The 17,844-nt window shown below is 46.7% G+C and overlaps 1 protein-coding gene across 2 annotated transcripts in view; it reads right to left on the reverse strand.

The window, feature by feature from the left end:
- The window catches only part of Kcnj6 (potassium inwardly rectifying channel subfamily J member 6), a 224,706-nt gene that overhangs the window by 164,852 nt on the left and 42,010 nt on the right, over positions 1-17,844 (reverse strand). For both annotated transcript variants that reach the window (XM_055614870.1, XM_055614869.1), the window contains exon 2: positions 1,855-1,903. In XM_055614870.1, the coding sequence (XP_055470845.1) occupies positions 1,855-1,885 (31 nt within the window). In that variant the 5' untranslated portion in view covers positions 1,886-1,903. The remainder of the gene's footprint in view (positions 1-1,854; positions 1,904-17,844) is intronic.

A 17,844-nucleotide genomic window follows, 5' to 3' on the forward strand; every position in this document is an offset into this window, starting at 1 on the left:
GAAGAAGAAGAAGAAGAAGAAGAAGAAGAAGAAGAAGAAGAAGAAGAAGGAGAAGGAGAAGGAGAAGGAGAAGGAGAAGGAGAAGGAGAAGGAGAAGGAGAAGGAGAAGGAGACGAAGAAGGACCATTTACATTGGTCGTTAAGATGCAGAGAGTAGGACAGTCTTTGCCTGTGATAATGAAGGAGTGGCCATTGTCTGCAGTCCCTCTTTATGTTTGAACACAGTGTGAAAGTTGCATGACTCGGTTTCATGCCAGATCTTACAAGAGGACATGCTGTTTTGTCTGAGAGGCTTTTCATTATAAAGACCCAGTTTGTGGTGCCTCAGACCACACCGGAAATGTTCTGAGCCTGTGCAAGTCCGCAGGTGGAGCAAGATGGAGCAGGGAGCAGGGCAAAGAGTGGTACAGAGAGAGAGTGAAGAGCTCAAGGAGGCTTCTGCTTCATCTGCTCCTCTGCTTGTGTAATTGCTGGCCACACTGACATCAGCCTAGGATAGGTCTTACTGGAACTTGCACAGTTTGCCATCAGGAGTTAAAGGAAAGCAGTAATAAAGTCATTTGGCAGCCTCTCATCTAGGGATGGAGCTGTTAAGACCTTTGACCCTGCTGTGGGGGCGAACGAAGTCTTGAGTGAATCTGTATTGTTGACATGGGCACCACTGTGTCGAGGACCAAAGCCTCAGCCCTGCAGACATGCCAAAGCTTTTCCTGAGTGAGATTTGGAGGGTTATCCAAACCTTTATCTGGTTTGAGCGTGAGTGCTGACAGTGTGCAGAAAATGTCCGCCAGAGCTCTCTCCCACAATGTTCACACCCTAAAAACTGCCCCCTACAGAGATGAGCTACATTTACCTCCTCACTCAGCTGTGTGCAGGAGCCCTGCGTTCCTCCTTAACCACACAGAGTGAGCACACTGAGCTTCCAAGGGTGCTGCGGCTCCTCCACCATCACAGACTACAGCCCCCATGTCTGCCCTTAGTGCCCCAGTGAGGTCTCAGGACCGAAAGCATGCAAGCCCGGGGCACTTCATTGCAGGGGAATGGTCAACCTTAGCTGTCACAGATCAAAGGAATAAAAGGAAGTTGCCCAGAGCCCTGATGATAACATAGACAAGTGTGCAGGCCTTCGGGAACAGTCACGTGAAAGCCGTTATGGGGAGTTGTGGATGTTTTCAAAACAAACACGACAGTCGGCTTATCCCCTCTCTTCATGGTTCTTAATATTTAAATGTCAACAGAAGAACCTGCACTTGTCATCTGCAGGGAGATTTGTTATAATTATTTTTCCTTCCTTCTTAAAGATGCTCCATGATTTCTGTTCATTCAGCTTAAAGGTTTAGGGCACCATGACTCCTGTCTCCTCAGAAGGAAAATCTCAGCAACTGACTTACCCTTCATGCAATCTGTCCTTGTTCGTTGGGAAGCTCTGAGTGGCACCTGAAGGTTTTATGATGACTCAGCATCCCTTTCTTTTCACTCCACCCAGCCCATGGGATAAGGATAAGCACATGGGAAACGTCATCCGACTTAGCTACATGACTGATGAATCAGGCCAAAAGTATTGTGGATTCCCAACACCAAAAGGAGCAACACAAAACAAATCCATTTCCATTCTTTAGCTCCATTCTTGGGCAACAGTTTCAGTCTGGAAACCTGAACCCAGCCCAAATGAGTTTTGAGCATTTCGTAAAGCAATACTGACACAATGCCGTGGACTGAATCAGATAGACCTTTGCTCTCCGGGAATCAGAGATGATCACACAAGCAGAGCGTTATAACAGGGTTTGGTCTTTGCATGAGTTTGCATTTCTTCATTCAAAACCAAAAGTAAATAATAAATTTCAAATTACTCACTCATGGATTCAGTTAACTTGGCCATTGTCATGTCTTCTTTGTGCTTTTCCTGGGGAGAGAAGAAAAGATAATTATAAATAAAATGTGTCTAGGATATGAATACATACAGCACTCCAGCTGCAGCTGGCTCTCTTTCTTTTTCCTGGGTCATTATATTACAGTGAGCCACCAGAGAGGCACTGGAAAAAGGAGTTTTTAGGGCATTGAAAGCCTTCCCGTTGCTCTTGGCAGGGAGCGTCTGCCACACTGATCTTGGATATATATAATTGGTGGAGCACGACTACTCCTCAAAACCTCTTTGACACTGGAGTTTTGACATTCACATTCAAATTTTTGCTTTTTTTTTTTTTTTGGTATTTTTAGAGCTGATATTTTTGTAGTCATTTAGTTTCCAAAAAACTCGATAGATTTTATACATCTTCCTTTGTCTTACTCTTTGGGTTCCTTTGCAGTTTTCTGAGCTTCATGTTTGATGGTTCTCTAACCTCTGTTTTGAGCTGAAATCATTTTGTTTCAACCAGATGCAGGTTTTAACCACCGAGGCCCAGAGTGGAGCTGCCCAGCGATGGCCTCTGTCCTGACTAAGAAGACTCACAGGCCACCGCTGAGAGGCCCCCTGTTCCATCAGACAATGTTGGTCTCCCCCGTTCCTCAGTCCCAAGTGTGAGCAGCATGTAAAGCCTCAGTGATGTTGATTCCACCCTTCATAGAGCTGTTTCTGTGGTTGTGAGACCAAGAGAACATAGATGGTTGCCTGGATTACTGCTCCTGCGACTCCACGCCTGGACAGTCACAGGAGCATGAGCGAGCTTTCTATCCCACCAATGTGTGTGTGCCTGGGCATGTGCGTGTGGACTGGCACGTGTGTGTGAGTGGGCATGTGTGTGGTGTGAGCATGTGTGTGTGTGTGTGTGTGTGTGTGTGTGTGTGAGCATGTGTGTGAGTGTGTGTGTGTGTGTTCTGGGCACACCCTAGTGTGCCTATGAAGTTAGAAGGCAACCTCATGTGTCAGTGTTCACCTTCTTGTGAGACAAAGCCCCTTTGCGTTCAGCCTGCACACCCAAGGTTCACTGGCCTGTGAGCCTCCGTGTCCCGTCTCTCCCATGGACTGCTAGGGTCACCGTGTTTGGCTTTACATGGGATTCAAACTTAGGTCCTCAGGGCTTTGCCTGTCGGCGCCTCCCTCATCTCTAGCTGCATTTCTCTATCCACGACTATTTAGAGACATGGAAACACACCCTTTCAGATACCAGCATGGTGCACCTGATACTCTAAGCTGCCGACTCTGAAGCCTACATTCCCCATGTCAGGAGAAGCCTGCACCTTCATCTACTGATTTTGCGTCTTTCGTCCTGGGGAGAGGCAGAAAAGTCTCCAGTGAATTTACCCGCAAGAATGTATTTTTCGATCCAAGATGGCAGTGCCAGGAGCACACTGTGTCTGATGAGCAGGACAGCAGTGACTGCACAGTGACCAACGGACTGAACTCTGGGCTCTAAAACACCAGGGATTGTGTTGTGTTTCCCAGGTGAGAGGAAACCCCACAGTGAAGGAAGCCATTGGGTCCGACCTCAGGTCACCCAGACAATCCCTGGAAAAGGTCCTGGGCTCTGGCAGGTGCTCAGCGCCAGCCCAGAGACCTGCCTGCACACCCGGAGGAAACCCCATGGTGAGGAAAACATCAGGTCTGACCTCAGGGCACTCAGCTGACCCCTTCCCCCCAAAAAAGTTCCCAGGTTCCTGCAGGTGCCCAGTCTCCAGCATGGAGCCACTCGCCTGTGCCTGCTACTCACCATCCCAGATGGAACTGTGGCCCCCAAAACACCACAGACTGGGTCTCCCTGCCAGGAGGAAACCCCACAGTGGTGGAAACATCAGGTACCTCAGGACACCCAGCTCCTGAAGAGTTTCTGGGCCCCCACAGGCTCTAGCCTCCTGCTGCACACACGGGTGCTGTGCCCACCTGCCACTCATTACCACTTAGGCACTGGGGCACAGAGCCCCAACCTCAGACCTTCAGAAGACTCACAGCCACTGGATCAGCCCCCAGATACTGCTCCAAGGTGCGACCAGTTATCCCTAGCTAAACTGACCAAACTGCAGGGCTCCCTGGTTCTTCGGGAGGGCTGTGCCCAGCAAACACAGCATAAGAGCAGCAACAGCAACTCACTAAATTCACAGCAAGAAACCCAGCAGTAGGGCAGCTGTCTCTAGAACTCCTCCTGGTGAGAGGAGAATCTCCCGACTACCAAAGACCACAGCTACCACCCAGGTCTATATGCCTGAGGTGAGCTGTGGCAATTCCTGAGAAACACCGTCATTCAGTTGACCATACCCAAAAAGCTGAGGAGGCCTCCTTTAGGAACAACGATCTTCCTGCCAAGGGGATTCTCTCCAGCTCAGGATTCCAGCTGGCACCAGAAACTAACAGCCAACACCTGAGACAGCCAGGCGTGTAGAGGCTAGCAAAAAAGCACAACCAACAAAAGGCAAAACAATACTGCATCTCCAGAACGTAGTTATCCAGGGGCAGCTAGCCCTGGACACCCTAATGTAAGTGAAATTTAAGAAGATGACCTTACATCTATGCTTATGAAGAGGATAACGGAAGAAACAAATAAAATGCATACAGAAATAAAGTTAAACAGATTATGACCATCTGTAAAAAAAAAAAAATAGAAGAAGTCAAACAGAGCATGGCCACCCATAAAGAAATACAGGAAGATGCAGCCAAACAGTTTGTGGCCTTCAGAGAGGAAATGATTAAGTCACTGAAAGAAATAAAAGAAACAGAGGAATGTTCAAACAAACAGGTGAAGGAAGTAAAGGGAAAATAGGAAAATACAGTCAGACAGGTGAAGGAAATCAACAAAACAGTTCAATATCTGAAGACAGAATTGGAAAAATTAAAGAAAACACAAACGGAGGAAATCATGGATAGGAAGAACTTAGGGAAGAAAACAGGAACTACAGAGGTAAGCATAACCTACAGACTACAAGAGATGGAAGAAAGAATCTCAGGTGTCGAAGTTACAATGGAAGAAATCAATGTGTCTGTCAAAGAAACAATAAATCTAAAAAATTCCTGACACAAACCATCCAAGAAATCCAAGACAACATGAAAAGACAAAACCTAAGAATAATAGGAATAGAGGAAAAAGAAGATTCTAGTCTCCAAGTTCCAGAAAACATCTTCAACAAACTCATAGAAGAAAATTTCCCCAATTTAAAGGAAAGGCCTATAAGAGGCCTACAGGAAACCTAATAAATTAGACCAGAAAAGAAAATCCTCCCAACATATAATAATCTAAACTTTAGGTATACAGAACAAAGAAAAAATACTAAAAGCTGCAAGGGAAAAAGGCCAAGTAACATATAATGGCAAACCCATCAGAATCACACCTGACTTCTCAACAGAGACTATGAAAGCCAGAAGGGCATGGACAGATATCATGCAGACCCTAAGAGAACACAGATGTCAGCCCAGGCTACTATACCCAGCAAAACTATTGGTCATCATAGATGGAGAAAACAAGATATTCAACAACAAAAACAAATTTAAAAAATACCTACCCACAAATCCAGCATTACAGAAGATACTAGAAGGAAAAATACAACCCAAGAAAGCTAAATACTCTCAGGAAATAAACAACCTTACCACAGAAAAACTAAAAGTAGCCAAGCACACAAACACACTATCACAACCAACATCAAAATCAGAGGATCTAACAGCCACTGGTCATTAATCTCCCTCAACATCAATGGACTCAACTCTCTAATAAAAAGACACAGACTAACAGAATGGATGTGTAAACAAGACTCAACAATCTGTTGAATACAAGAAACACACCTAAGGCACAAAGATAGACATTACCTGAGAGTAAAGGGCTGTAAGATGGTTTTCCAAGCAGGAGTAGCCATTCTAATATCTAATAAGATAGACTTTCAACCAAAATTAATCAAAAGAGATGGGGAAGGACACATCAGACTCATCAAGGGAAAATTCCACCAGGAAGACATCACAATTCTGAACATCTATGCCCCAAATACAGGGCACCCACATTTGTAAAAGAAACATTAATAAACTTAAATGACACATAGATCCCCATACATTAATAGTGGAAAACTTCATCACCCCACTCTCAACAAAGGACGGGTCAACAAAACAGAAATCAAACAAAGAAGCAATGATTCTAACAGAGATCATGAATCAAATGGACCTAACAAACATCTACAGAACTTTTCACCCAAACACAAAAGAATTTACCTTCCTTGCAGCACCTCATGGAACCTTCTCCAAAATAGACCATATAGTTGGTTACAAAGCAAAACTCAACAGATACAAGAAGATTGAAATAATCCCTTGTATCCTATCTGACCACCATGGACTTAAGCTGGAACTCAACAACAACAGAAATAGCAAAAAGCCTACACACACATGGAAATTGAACAACTCACTACTCAATGACAGCTGGGTCAGGGAAGAAATAAAGAAAGAAACTAAAGTCTTCCTAGAACTCAATGAAAATGAAGACACAACATACCCTAACTTGTGGGACACAATGAAAGCAGTGCTAAGAGGAAAGTCCATAGCACTAAGTGCCTTCAAGAAGAAATTCGAGTCAGCTCATTCAAGCAACTTAATGGCTCACTTGAAAGCCCTAGAAAAAAAGAAGCAGGCACACCCAAGAGGAGTAGACGACTGGAAATAATCAAACTCAGGACTGAAATCAATAAGTTAGAAACAAACACAACAATTCAAAGAATCAATGAAACCAAGAGCTGGTTCTTTGAGAAAATCAACAAGATAGACAAACCTTTAGCCAAACTAACTAAAAGGTACTATCCAAATCAACAAAATCAGAAATGAAAGGGGGACATAACAGCAGACACTAAGGAAATCTAAACAATCATTAGGTCGTACTTCAAAAAACTATATGCCACTAAATTTGAAAATGTAAATGAAACAGACAATTTTCTTGATCGATTCCACTTACCAAACCTGAATCAAGACCAGGTAAATAAATTAAATAGTCCTATATGCCCTAAGGAAATAGAAGCTGTCATCAAAAGTCTCCCATGAAAAAAAAAAAAAAAAAAAAAGCCCAGGGCAAGATGGCTTCAGCACAGAATTCTACCATACCTTCAAAGAAGAGCTAACACCAATACTCTTCAAACTATTCCACAAAATAGAAACAGAAGGAACATTACCAAACTCATTCTATGAAGCCACAGCCACCTTGATACTTAAACCTCACAAAGACCCAACAAAGAAAGACAATTTCAGGCCAATCTCTCTTATGAACATTGATGCAAAAATACTCAACAAAATACTCGCAAACTGAACACAAGAACACATCAAAGGTATCATCCACCATGACCAAGTAGGCTTCATCCCAGGTATGCAGGGGTGGTTCAATATATGGAAATCCATCAATGTGATCCACCATATAAACAAACTGAAAGAAAAAAGCCACACGATAATCTCCTTAGATGCTGAAAAAGCATTTGACAAAATCCAACATTCGTTTATGTTTAAAGTCCTGGAGAGATCAGGAATACAAGGCACATACCTAAACATAGTAAAGGCAATATACAGCAAGCCTATAGCCAACATTAAACTAAATGGAGGGAAACTTAAATCAATCCAACTGAAATCAGGGACAAGACAAGGCTGCCCACTCTCTCCATATCTCTTCAACATAGTTCTAGAAGTCCTTGCTAGAGCAATAAGACAACTAAAGGAGATCAAGGGGATACAAATCGGAAAGGAAGAAGTCAAAGTATCACTATTTGCAGATGATATGATAGTATACGTGAATGACCCCCAAAATCCTACCAAGGAACTTGTACAGTTGATAAACACCTTCAGCAAACTGGGCTGGATTAAAAATTAACTAAAAAAAAAATCAGTAGCCCTCCTGTATACAAATGACAATAGGGCTGAGAAAGAAATTAGAGAAACAACACCCTTCACAATAGCCACAAAGGACATAAAGTAACTTGGTGCGACTCTAACCAAGCAAGTCAAAGACTTGTATAAAAAAACTTCCAGTCTCTGAAGAAAGAAATAGAAGATGATATCAGAAGATGGAAAGAACTCCCATGCTCATGGCTTGGCAGGATTGACATAGTAAAAATGGCCATTTTACCAAAAGCAATCTACAGATTCAATGCAATTCCCATCAAATTACCAACACAATTCTTTACAGACCTTGAAAGAAAAATTCTCAAATTCCTATGGAATAACAAGAAACCCAGAATCGTTAAAACAAACCTGTACAATAAAAGATCTTCTGGAGGTATCTCCATCCCTGATCTCAAGCTATACTATAGAACAGCAGTAATAAAAATGGCATTGTACTGGCATAGAAACAGAATGATGGATCAATGGAATGGAATAGAAGACCTGGAAATAAACCCACAAACTTATGGACACCTGATTTTTGACAAAGAAACCAAAACCATTCAATGGAAAAAGATAGCATCTTCAACAAATTGTGCTGGTCTAATTGGATATATACATGTAGAAAAATGCAAATAGATCCATGCTTATCACCCAGCACAAAACTAAAATCCAAATGGATCAAAGACCTCAATGTAAAACCAGACACACTAAACCTGTTAGAAGAAGAATGGGGAAGAGCCTTGAACTTATTGGCACAGGAGACAACTTCCTGAACGAACAGCACAGGCTCTAAGATCAACAATCAATAAATGGGACCTCATGAAACTGAAAAGCTTCTGTAAAGCAAAGGACACTGTTGTCAGAACAAAACAACAGTCTACAGACTGGGAAAGGATCTTCACCAACCCTATACCTGACAGAAGGCTAGTATCCAGAATATATAAAGAACTCAAGAGGTTAAACAGCAACAAATCAAGTAATCCAATTAAAAATGGGACACAGAGCTAAACAGAGAATTCTCAATAGAGGAATATTGAATGGCAGAGAAACACTTAAAGAAATGCTCAACATCCTTAGTTATCAGGGAAATACAAATTAAAACGACCCTGAGATTTCACCTTACACCCATCAGAGTGGCTAAGATGAAAAACCCAAATGACAACACATGCTGGAGAGGATATGGAGAAAGGGAAACTCTCTTCCATTGCTGGTGGGAATGTAAACTTGTACAACCAGTTTGGAAATCAATCTGGTGCTCTCTCAAACAATTAGGAATAGCACTTCCTCAAGATCCAAGTATACCACTCCTAGGCATATATCCAAAAGGTGCTCAAGTATACAACAAGGACATTTGCTCAACCATGTTCGTAGCAGCTTTATTTGTAATAGCCAGAATCTGGAAACAGCCCATATGTCCCTCAGTTGAGGAATGGATACAGAAACTGTGGTATATTTACACAATGAAAAACTACTCAGCAATTAAAAACAAGAAAATCATGAAATTTGTAGGCAAATGGTGGGAACTAAAAAAGATCATCCTGAGTGAGGTATCATTGAAGCTGAAAGACACACATGGTATATACTCACTTATAAGCCAATATTAGACCTATAATATAGGATAAACATACTAAAATCTGTTCACCTAGAGAAGCTAAGCAAGAAGGAGGACCCTGGGTAAGATGATCAATTCTCATTCAGAAAGGCAAAGGGGATAGACACTGGAAGAGGGAGAAAACAGGGAACAGGACAGGAGCCTACCACAGAGGTCCTCTGAAAGACTCTACCCAGCAGGGAATCAAACCAGATGCTGAGACTCATAGCCAAACTTTGGGCAGAGTGCAGGGAATCTTATGGAAAAAAAAAAGGGGAGATAAAGAGACCTGGAGGGGACAGGAGCTCCGCAAGGAGAGCAACAGAACCAAAAAAGTTGAGCCCAGGAGTCTTTTCTGAGACTGATACTCCAACCAAGGACCATGCTTGGAGATAACCTAGAACCCCTGTGCACATGTAGCCCATGGCAGCTCAGTGTCCAAGTGGGTTCCCTAGTAATGGGAACAGGGACTGTCTCTGTCATGAACTCAGTGGCTGGCTCTCTGATCACTTCAATCTGAGGAGGGAACAGCCTTGCCAGGCCACAGAAGAAGACAATGCAGACAGTCCTGATGAGACCTGATAGACTAGGAGCAGATGGAAGGGAAGGAGGACCTCCCCTATCAGTGAACTGGGCGAGGGGCATGGAGAAGAGGAAGGATGGGAGTGGGAGGGGATGAGGGAGGGAGTTACAGCTGGGATAGAAGGTGAGTAAACTGTAATTAATAATAAATCAATAAATGTAAAAAGAATGCATTTTTCCCAGTTCATTTACCCATGTATTTTCTGCTTTTGTAAAGTGGCCTGACCAGCTCTGTGCCCCACAGGAAGCAGCACTCACCGCTATGCCAACTCCCCTCTCCTCTCTGAGACCCGCACTCACTCTCCATCTCTGACAAAGTGACAGTGCGACCTGGAGCCTTCCGTGTTATTTCCTGTGCTTCCTTTCTTGGCGGTGGTTTGCTCAGGAGCTGCTGCCCCTGACCTCAGAGCGGCTGCACTGACCTCAGCACTCGGGGCCTTAGAGCCCCGGGCTGACGCCTGAGTGTGTCCTGCCTCAGGTGTGGCGAAACTGTGCTCCCCTTCCACGGCTCCCACAGGGAAAGCTGTGCTACGTGATTCCTCGCTCACACACGCCTGCAGTCACAAGGAAAGCTCTGCTTGTTAAGACCCTACCTGGCCCACCGGAGTTCACACAGAACGCTGGGAAACAGCGGCCAGGGGAGAGGCGGCAGCACCGGCTCCCACCGCACATACTCAGCCTGCACGACAGCGTCAGGGACCAGGCCTGGGCCGCCGGGCGGCTGACCCTCTCCTGCTCGCTTGCCCACACCCGTGGCTCCTTCCTCCTTTACTTCCAGTTCCTCACTTGGGTCAGTCTCCCCCCTTCCGATCCACCGTAGGGCGTGCTGGCTAGTTCTGTCAACCTGACAGGGGCTGGAGTCTTCGGGGATGCAGGAGCCTCAGCTGAGGAAACAGGTCTGTGGGCAAGCCTTTGACGGTGTGTGTGTGTGTGTGTGTGTGTGTGTGTGTGTGCGTATGTGTGAGTGTGTGTGTGTGTATGTGTGTGTGTGAGTGTGTGTGTGTGTCTGTGTATGTGTGTGTGTGTATGTGTGTGTGTATATATGTGTGTGTGTATGTGTGTGTGTGTATGTGTGTGTGTATGTGTATGTGTCTGTGTATGTGTGTGTGTGTGAGTGTGTATATGTGTGTGTATATATATGTGTGTGTATGAATGTGTCTGTGTGTGTCTGTGTGTCTGTGTGTGTGTGTGTGTGTGTGTGTGTGGCCCCAGCTCACTGTAGGCCGAATGATCCCTGGGCGGGTGGTCATGGAGAGCTAGAAGGCTGCAAGGAGCCCTCAGTGAGCAGCACCCCTCCACAGCTCTGCTCAGCTCCTGCCTTGAGCTCCTGCTACGACGTTCCTGGGTGAGATAAACCCTGTGCTCTCTGTTTTCCTCACAGCGACAGACACGCTCTCTGGACGCGTAGACACCAGACTCTGGGCATTCTGTCCTAAAATGTCCCTTCCGTTAACCCCTCTTCCTGTGAGTGACCACAGGCTGCCTGCCACGCCCTGAGCTCTGCCTCACCGCTGGGTGGTCCTTGGGGCCCCTTTTCACTCCAGTGTGGTGACTGTCTTAGTCTTAGAGACACTGGTTCCCAGCTGTATCATCGAGTCCCTCCTTTCTGTAGTTAAAGGGAAGCTCTGACATTGTGAAAGGAGGGTCTGTAAAATCCCGAATTTAGCTTTCTCGACTGACTCATCTCCAGCATAACGCAGGGTGGAATCACGACATATGTTTGGGGTAACTGGTTTAGTCACTCTACTGGATGTCTCTAAACTCCTTATGGCCTTCCCTCATTATCAGGAAGTTGATGTTTGCAATTGCATGGCGTGTGGACCCAATAAAGCATGCACATGCCATTCTTGGTCCCAAGTAAGCACTCCACATTCCGAGCCAAGACTCCCGCCATAGTAAATGGTTTCCTAGTGTGAGATTTGCATTGCTGGGAAGAGATTCTGAAATATAGCCCAGCAGAGCTGGACGCTGTTCCTCGAGCAGCCATCAAGCCCCACAGAGATGGCAGTTGATGAGACTAAAGCCAGCAGTGGGGGGCCTGCCAGCAGAGGGGTGCCAGTGATGGTCTGCTTCCATGACTGCCCTACCCCAGCCACTCACTCAGCCCGCGCCCAGCCCCCAGCTCCTCAGTGCTGTCTATGCCCTTCCTCCACTCTCAGCACTGAAGGCGGAGTCTAAATCCTTCCCAGGGAACCCTCAAGCCACAGGCTGGACCACCACCACAGCTGGAACGCAAGTGTGCTTCTGCAGGCTCGTGATCGTGAGCAGCGGCTGCTCAGCGGTGACCATGCTTCGGGGAGATTGTACAACCCGCTGGCCGCGAGCCTGGCTGTGAACGCGGGGCACGTAAGCAGGGCCAGAGGCTGGAGGCCAGCCCGGCTCCAGGACGGCTCTTCGCTTTGCTCGACGGCTGCGGTTGTGGTGTAACAAGCCACGTGCAGAGCTCCCCTAGGGACCAGTAACGGAGCCTGCAGCCAAGGCGCCTCTGCTGTGGTAGACTACAGTCCTGATGCCACCAGGCAAAATAAGCCCCTTTCCCTAAGCCGCTCAGCATTTGGTTGTGGTGAGGATGATGAACTCTTGTCTACAGATGGGCCTCGTCCCTAGGTTGTAAAGGGCCTCGGGCCTCTGCTAGGGTCTTTCCACAAATGCACCCGTGATGTCCCTGGTTGCTCTACTTCCTTTCCCGGCCTGAGGCGATGCAGGTCACTGGAAGACACGTGGAATGAGCAAGGGGTGTCCTCAGTAGGCAGCCAGACGGGTGATCCTGGCTTGTATGTGGCTTTGAGTGGCACTTGAGAGATGCAGGCATCAGGCATTTAAAAACTGCCAGATAACTCTGCCTCTTGCCAATGGCCACGGGCAGCCATCACGCTAGGATGGCTTAGGGACATTATGCATTTAGAATACAACACTATAACCAGATACCGTCCTGAGTTATTTCTGAATACTTTCTGAACTGAAATGTTCCTCCCTGGAGGGAGCGGGTGGCTCAGAAGACACCGAAACCCAGACTCCAGCTGAGGTTGGACTGAGATGGGACCATCAAGACTCAGGATAGGGGAAGAAGAGAGGAAGGCGCCAGCCAAGGCCAGGACCTGGGCCCGATCCTCAGCATCCTTGGCGAGCCCTGGGAAGAGGCTGGCGGCACGGAAGCAGTTCCTTTCTGGCTGCCAGCTGCTGTGGGGGCTGAAGCAGGCGGCATTTACAGCCAGAGCACCAGCCCTCACCGCGCAGACACAGCTAAAGACCTGACCTGTGCTGGGAGCGAGTCTGCTGCTGAGCCGAGGGGTGTCGACAATGATGATGTTCTCCGCGTTTCAAAGCCAGAAGGAAGCATCCCAAAAGTTTAGTGTAAAGAGCCGATTGCTGCTTGGGAGATAGCTGTGTTTTCCCTGATTTAAGCGTCTCGAAGTGTACAAACATATCAGACGCCACATGGTTCTGCATGAATCTATACAGTTTTGTGATTTCATATACCAGTTAAAGAAAATTCCACTTCACAGAGACACCTAAGGCAGCCTCAAGATTGGGGTGAAAATGTGTGTATGTGTGTAGGGTGTTTGAAGGCAGAGGTGTCGCTTGTGTCGGCAGGATGTATGGGGCTTTTGTCACTTCTGGTGATGTGACCACCCTGCATCTTTTTTGGGACCTTAGCACATGGTTGCCCTGCTTGGTTCCCTCTGGAGTCATCGCCGTGGCCTGGTTGACCGGATGGGCCTGACACTCCGAAGGAATGAGATGGTTCACCAGAGCAAGTCCAGCCCGACACTCGGAGTGAAGTTAGTGAGAGCTTAGCGTGAACCTGGCTGCGATTGCCTGTCCTTCCTCCCAGAACAAGTTTGCGGCAGGAAGGACAGGTTCAGAGAACCTTTCAGGGAGTTTATTTGCTGTGTTGTTGAACACGAGTTCCCAACAAGAGAAGCAGGTTTGGACTAAGCATTGGAAGCTTCTGGGTGCCACAGCACCCCTACTCCGTAGGCCTCCTTCCTGGGACCAAGCTTGAAAGCTAAATCTCAGGGTGAGCATTAGCCAAGCCCCAACAGGCAGCTTTCTGTACAGGAGGCCCTGAGCATGACAGAGCCCCGAGGACACATGGACCCAGGATCCCCCCAGCCTGGGGTGCTGTCCTCCTCCTGACAGGTGCTCCCGGCCTGAGCTGTGCAGGTTCTCCCGGGGTCCCCGGGACTCAATGCCAGTGTTGCATCCTAGGAGAACCCTAGCGTTTGCTCTCAGCCTCACTCTGCCTGTGACTTGTCTGGAGTCCAGGCCCTTGTGGACTTTGATTGTGTTTACGTGGAGCTGGGTGGCCGTGGGAACTGGGTTGGAGTGATGAGGGTGGACAGGAAAACAGGTAGCACGGTGGCCTCCTTTGGCTCCGGGAACAGCCACCTGGCCCTTATGCTGTGGTCCCACCGTGGTGGGTGGCGGTCTCCTGAATGCGTGGTCTGCCTGTGTTAGGGTTATGGTAGGCAGTCCCCTCCAAAGGTGTCAGGCAGATTCGTGGTTTCCTCAGTGCTGTCATCTGCCTTTAACTAATTAATTAGTTAATTGATGGTCCACTCACGGGCCAACCTGTGTAAGTCTCTGTTAAGCTCAGGCATGTTGATGGCTGCCATCAGCTTCCTGAGGAGATCGAGCCGACTGTGGAATTTAACTATTTAATATTGGAGAGCCTTAGTGAAGCTGCCCCCGCACGCGCACAGTGGACATAGAAACCAGGGGAGCCTATCAAGGAGTCCCTCCTGAGCCAGGCCACTTGGGAGCCAGTTGCACCCAGATATTGGCACAGAAGCTGATTTTCAAAGCAGAGCGCCAGCCATGACGGGCTGCCCCAGGACCCTGGTCAATGGACTCAGCTAGGAAGCCAGTCTGGAGCAGATGCCATCAGGGAAAGAGTGAGGAAGATGTGGTTTCTCAGCCACTCAGGTGGATCAGCAGTCATGAAATGCACCTAGTCAGGGCAACGCTTTCAAAACCATACTTTGAAAAATTCTCTGTGAGCAAATATGATGTTTACTGGAGCTGAAGATTGAGGAAAATTCATGGGTGGATACTGTATCATTTTCTTGTGCGTCCTTCCATGTGCTTTCAGCTTGAACTTGCGATTAGCTAGCGGAGGGCAGGGCAGGGAAGGAAGGTGCCCTGTCACTAAGCACCCAGGAACTGGTTCTCATCAGCAGGGAGCCTAAGAAGAACGAGGGAAAACCACCCTGCCCTTTTATTACTCCATGGCTTCTTGGTTTTTTCTCTTTGGGGTGGATTTCTTCATTTTAAATTGATTTTGGATACATACACTTCTCCCCATTTCTCTCGCCAAGGGCAACTTAGAACTCCGGACATCACACCTCTCACTTCTTCAATTTGTGTGTGCATGTGTGTGCTTATTCACGTACATATACACACGCTCGTGCATGCGGAATCCAGGGTAAAAGCTTGGGTGTCTGTCCTCAGGCTCAGCTGCTCCTATTTGAGACAGGGTCTCTCTAGCATCCTGAGCTCACCAGGTTAGGCTTGCTGGCCACCGAGCACAGGTCTGCCGTGCCTGCTTCTCCAGTGCTGAGAATGTATGTAAGCTTACTCTTCCAGGCTTCACTTTTTTTTTTTAAATAAGAAAACATAGATTAATGAGGCTCAAACCCACATCCTGAAGTTTACAAGGGAAGTGCTTTACTGACTGGCCTAGTTCCCCAACTCTGGTAATTGTTTAAGAAGACTCTGAGCAGGCCAGACAGTGACCTGGGGAGCTGGGCGTGGCTTCTCTGGGTTTTCTCTTTGCTTTGTATGCCCAGGACTGGACATTACAGAAGCCAGCATCTTAGAAACACCAGATACAGAAGACCCTGATGTCTCTAGCCAAATGATAGGGAAAGTAGAAATTTAAAACGAAGTATTTTTCTAATAATTTCTCTAACTGGCTAGAAAGGAAAACAGCAGCGCCCATGCTGAAAGCCAAGTCAAACATGGTGGGAGACCTTTCCCCCTTGCCAGCCGTGAGGGGCAGAGTGTGGGGTCTGGGTTTACACACATGCAAAGGTAGGAGAGACTCCCCAGGGATCAGCTCTGACAGGGGGAGGCAGCTCTGTCCTCCACTGAGGCACGGAGAGTAGGTGGAGCTGGGACATTTACCGCTACGTAGGCCCCACCCAGTCACAGACAGGCTATATCACAAAGGGTCAGTGGAGACCAAGTAACAATGAGACCACGTCCTTCATGCCTCACTCCACATGACGCCCTGGAGGGGCCTGGCCTTGTTCCCAGCCAGCCCTGATGAAGATCTGCTGTTACCAGATGACGCCTCTCAGGGACCAGTGAGGCAATGCCCTCCTAACCCGCCAGAGTGGTTTCACAGTAGTATTACAACACGAAATTGAGATGCGAGACAGAACCTTTCAGCCCACACAGTGTCCAGGTTTCACTAGAAAAACCTTTAACACCAAGAACAGGAAGCTCAAATTGGCTGAGAAAAGACAAATCCAGACCCTGCTCCGACATGGCTTTTAGACTCACGCGAGAAAGGGTTTAAAGGGTTCAAGGCATGTCATAACCAAGACAATTATGTACATGATCAAAACTATGAAAAAAGTTCCAACAAAGCAGTAGTAGGTCTTGGGAGAATATTAGAAGCTATAAGAAGAGCTGAATGGAACATTTGGAACTAAAAACTAAAATAAAATAACTAAAATAAAAGACTCAGTGGCTATGATAGAACACAGATACAGTGACCTTGTTGACAGAAGTTAATAGACTTGATCCGCAGAGAGAAAGAAAATGAAGGGGATTTATCAACACCTCAGGCCCGTGTCAGGCGATTCATCAACACCTCGGCCAGTGTCAGAAGATCTAACATTGCTGACGTATCAGGAGAACAGGACATGGGTGGGGCTGAAAGTGTCCAAAGAAATAACATGCAACTTTTCCAAATGTTATAAAGATGTTTACCCATAGATTTAAGAAGCTCAGTGAATCTCAAACAAGAAAACCCAAAGTGACTAACACAAAGATTCAGCATAAATGTCTGAAAACCAAAGAAGGTCTGAAAACAACCACAAATGTTTACAAGGGAAAAGTCCCTCAGATGAGAGCGGATTTACAAGAAGCCATGGAGACCGGGAGGAAGTAGGCTCCCTTGGAGTTGCTAGTCTCTTTCTGTCTGATGGTTAATCTTGGCATGCCTAGCACATTAGTAAACAGGGGTCTGGATGGGGCCATGAGCATGTTTCTGGAGAAGATTAAATAAGATGCTGGAGATGAGAATGGATTGTGGACCTTGAGGCCAGGATGGACTGAAAAGAAAAAAGCAATGACCTGAGGTACTGAGAGTGGATTCTCAGTTTTTTTTTTTTTCTTTGCTTTGTATGCCCAGGACTCAGCATTGCAGAAGCCAGCATCTCAGAAACACTAGATACAGAAGGCCCTGGTGTCTCCTGAAGATGGACTGAAACTCCCGATGCCAGGAGCTAAAATACACCCCCCCAAGTTGTATTGCCAGATATTTTTATACAGCAATGAGAAAGTCAATTAATACAACCAGCAAAAATATTTCTAAGTTAAGGGTAAATAAAAGTTTTCTAAGAAAAAGGAAAACAAAGAGAATTTGTTGTAGCAGGCCTATCCCCCCCAAAAGCAGTTGCCAAAACAGAAAGCAAACGACAAGGTAAATAATCTTCACACATCACACAAATATGAAATATGTGGATAGAGCCAGGACACGGTGGACACACAGGTCCTTCTGTCTTCTTCAGTTTTCTAAGTTTTCTAAGTCTGAGAGCGGAAGAACAAGCACAGCAGGGCTGACATGGCTCTCGGGGCATGTGATAGGGCTGACATGGCTCTCCGGGCATGTGATAGGGCTGATATGGCTCTCCGGGCATGTGATAGGGCTGACATGGCTCTCTCTCCGGGCATG

Source organism: Psammomys obesus, unplaced genomic scaffold (genome assembly GCF_907164565.1).
Source record: "Psammomys obesus unplaced genomic scaffold, mPsaObe1.curated_primary_1811, whole genome shotgun sequence".
NCBI classification, from domain to species: Eukaryota; Metazoa; Chordata; class Mammalia; order Rodentia; family Muridae; genus Psammomys; species Psammomys obesus.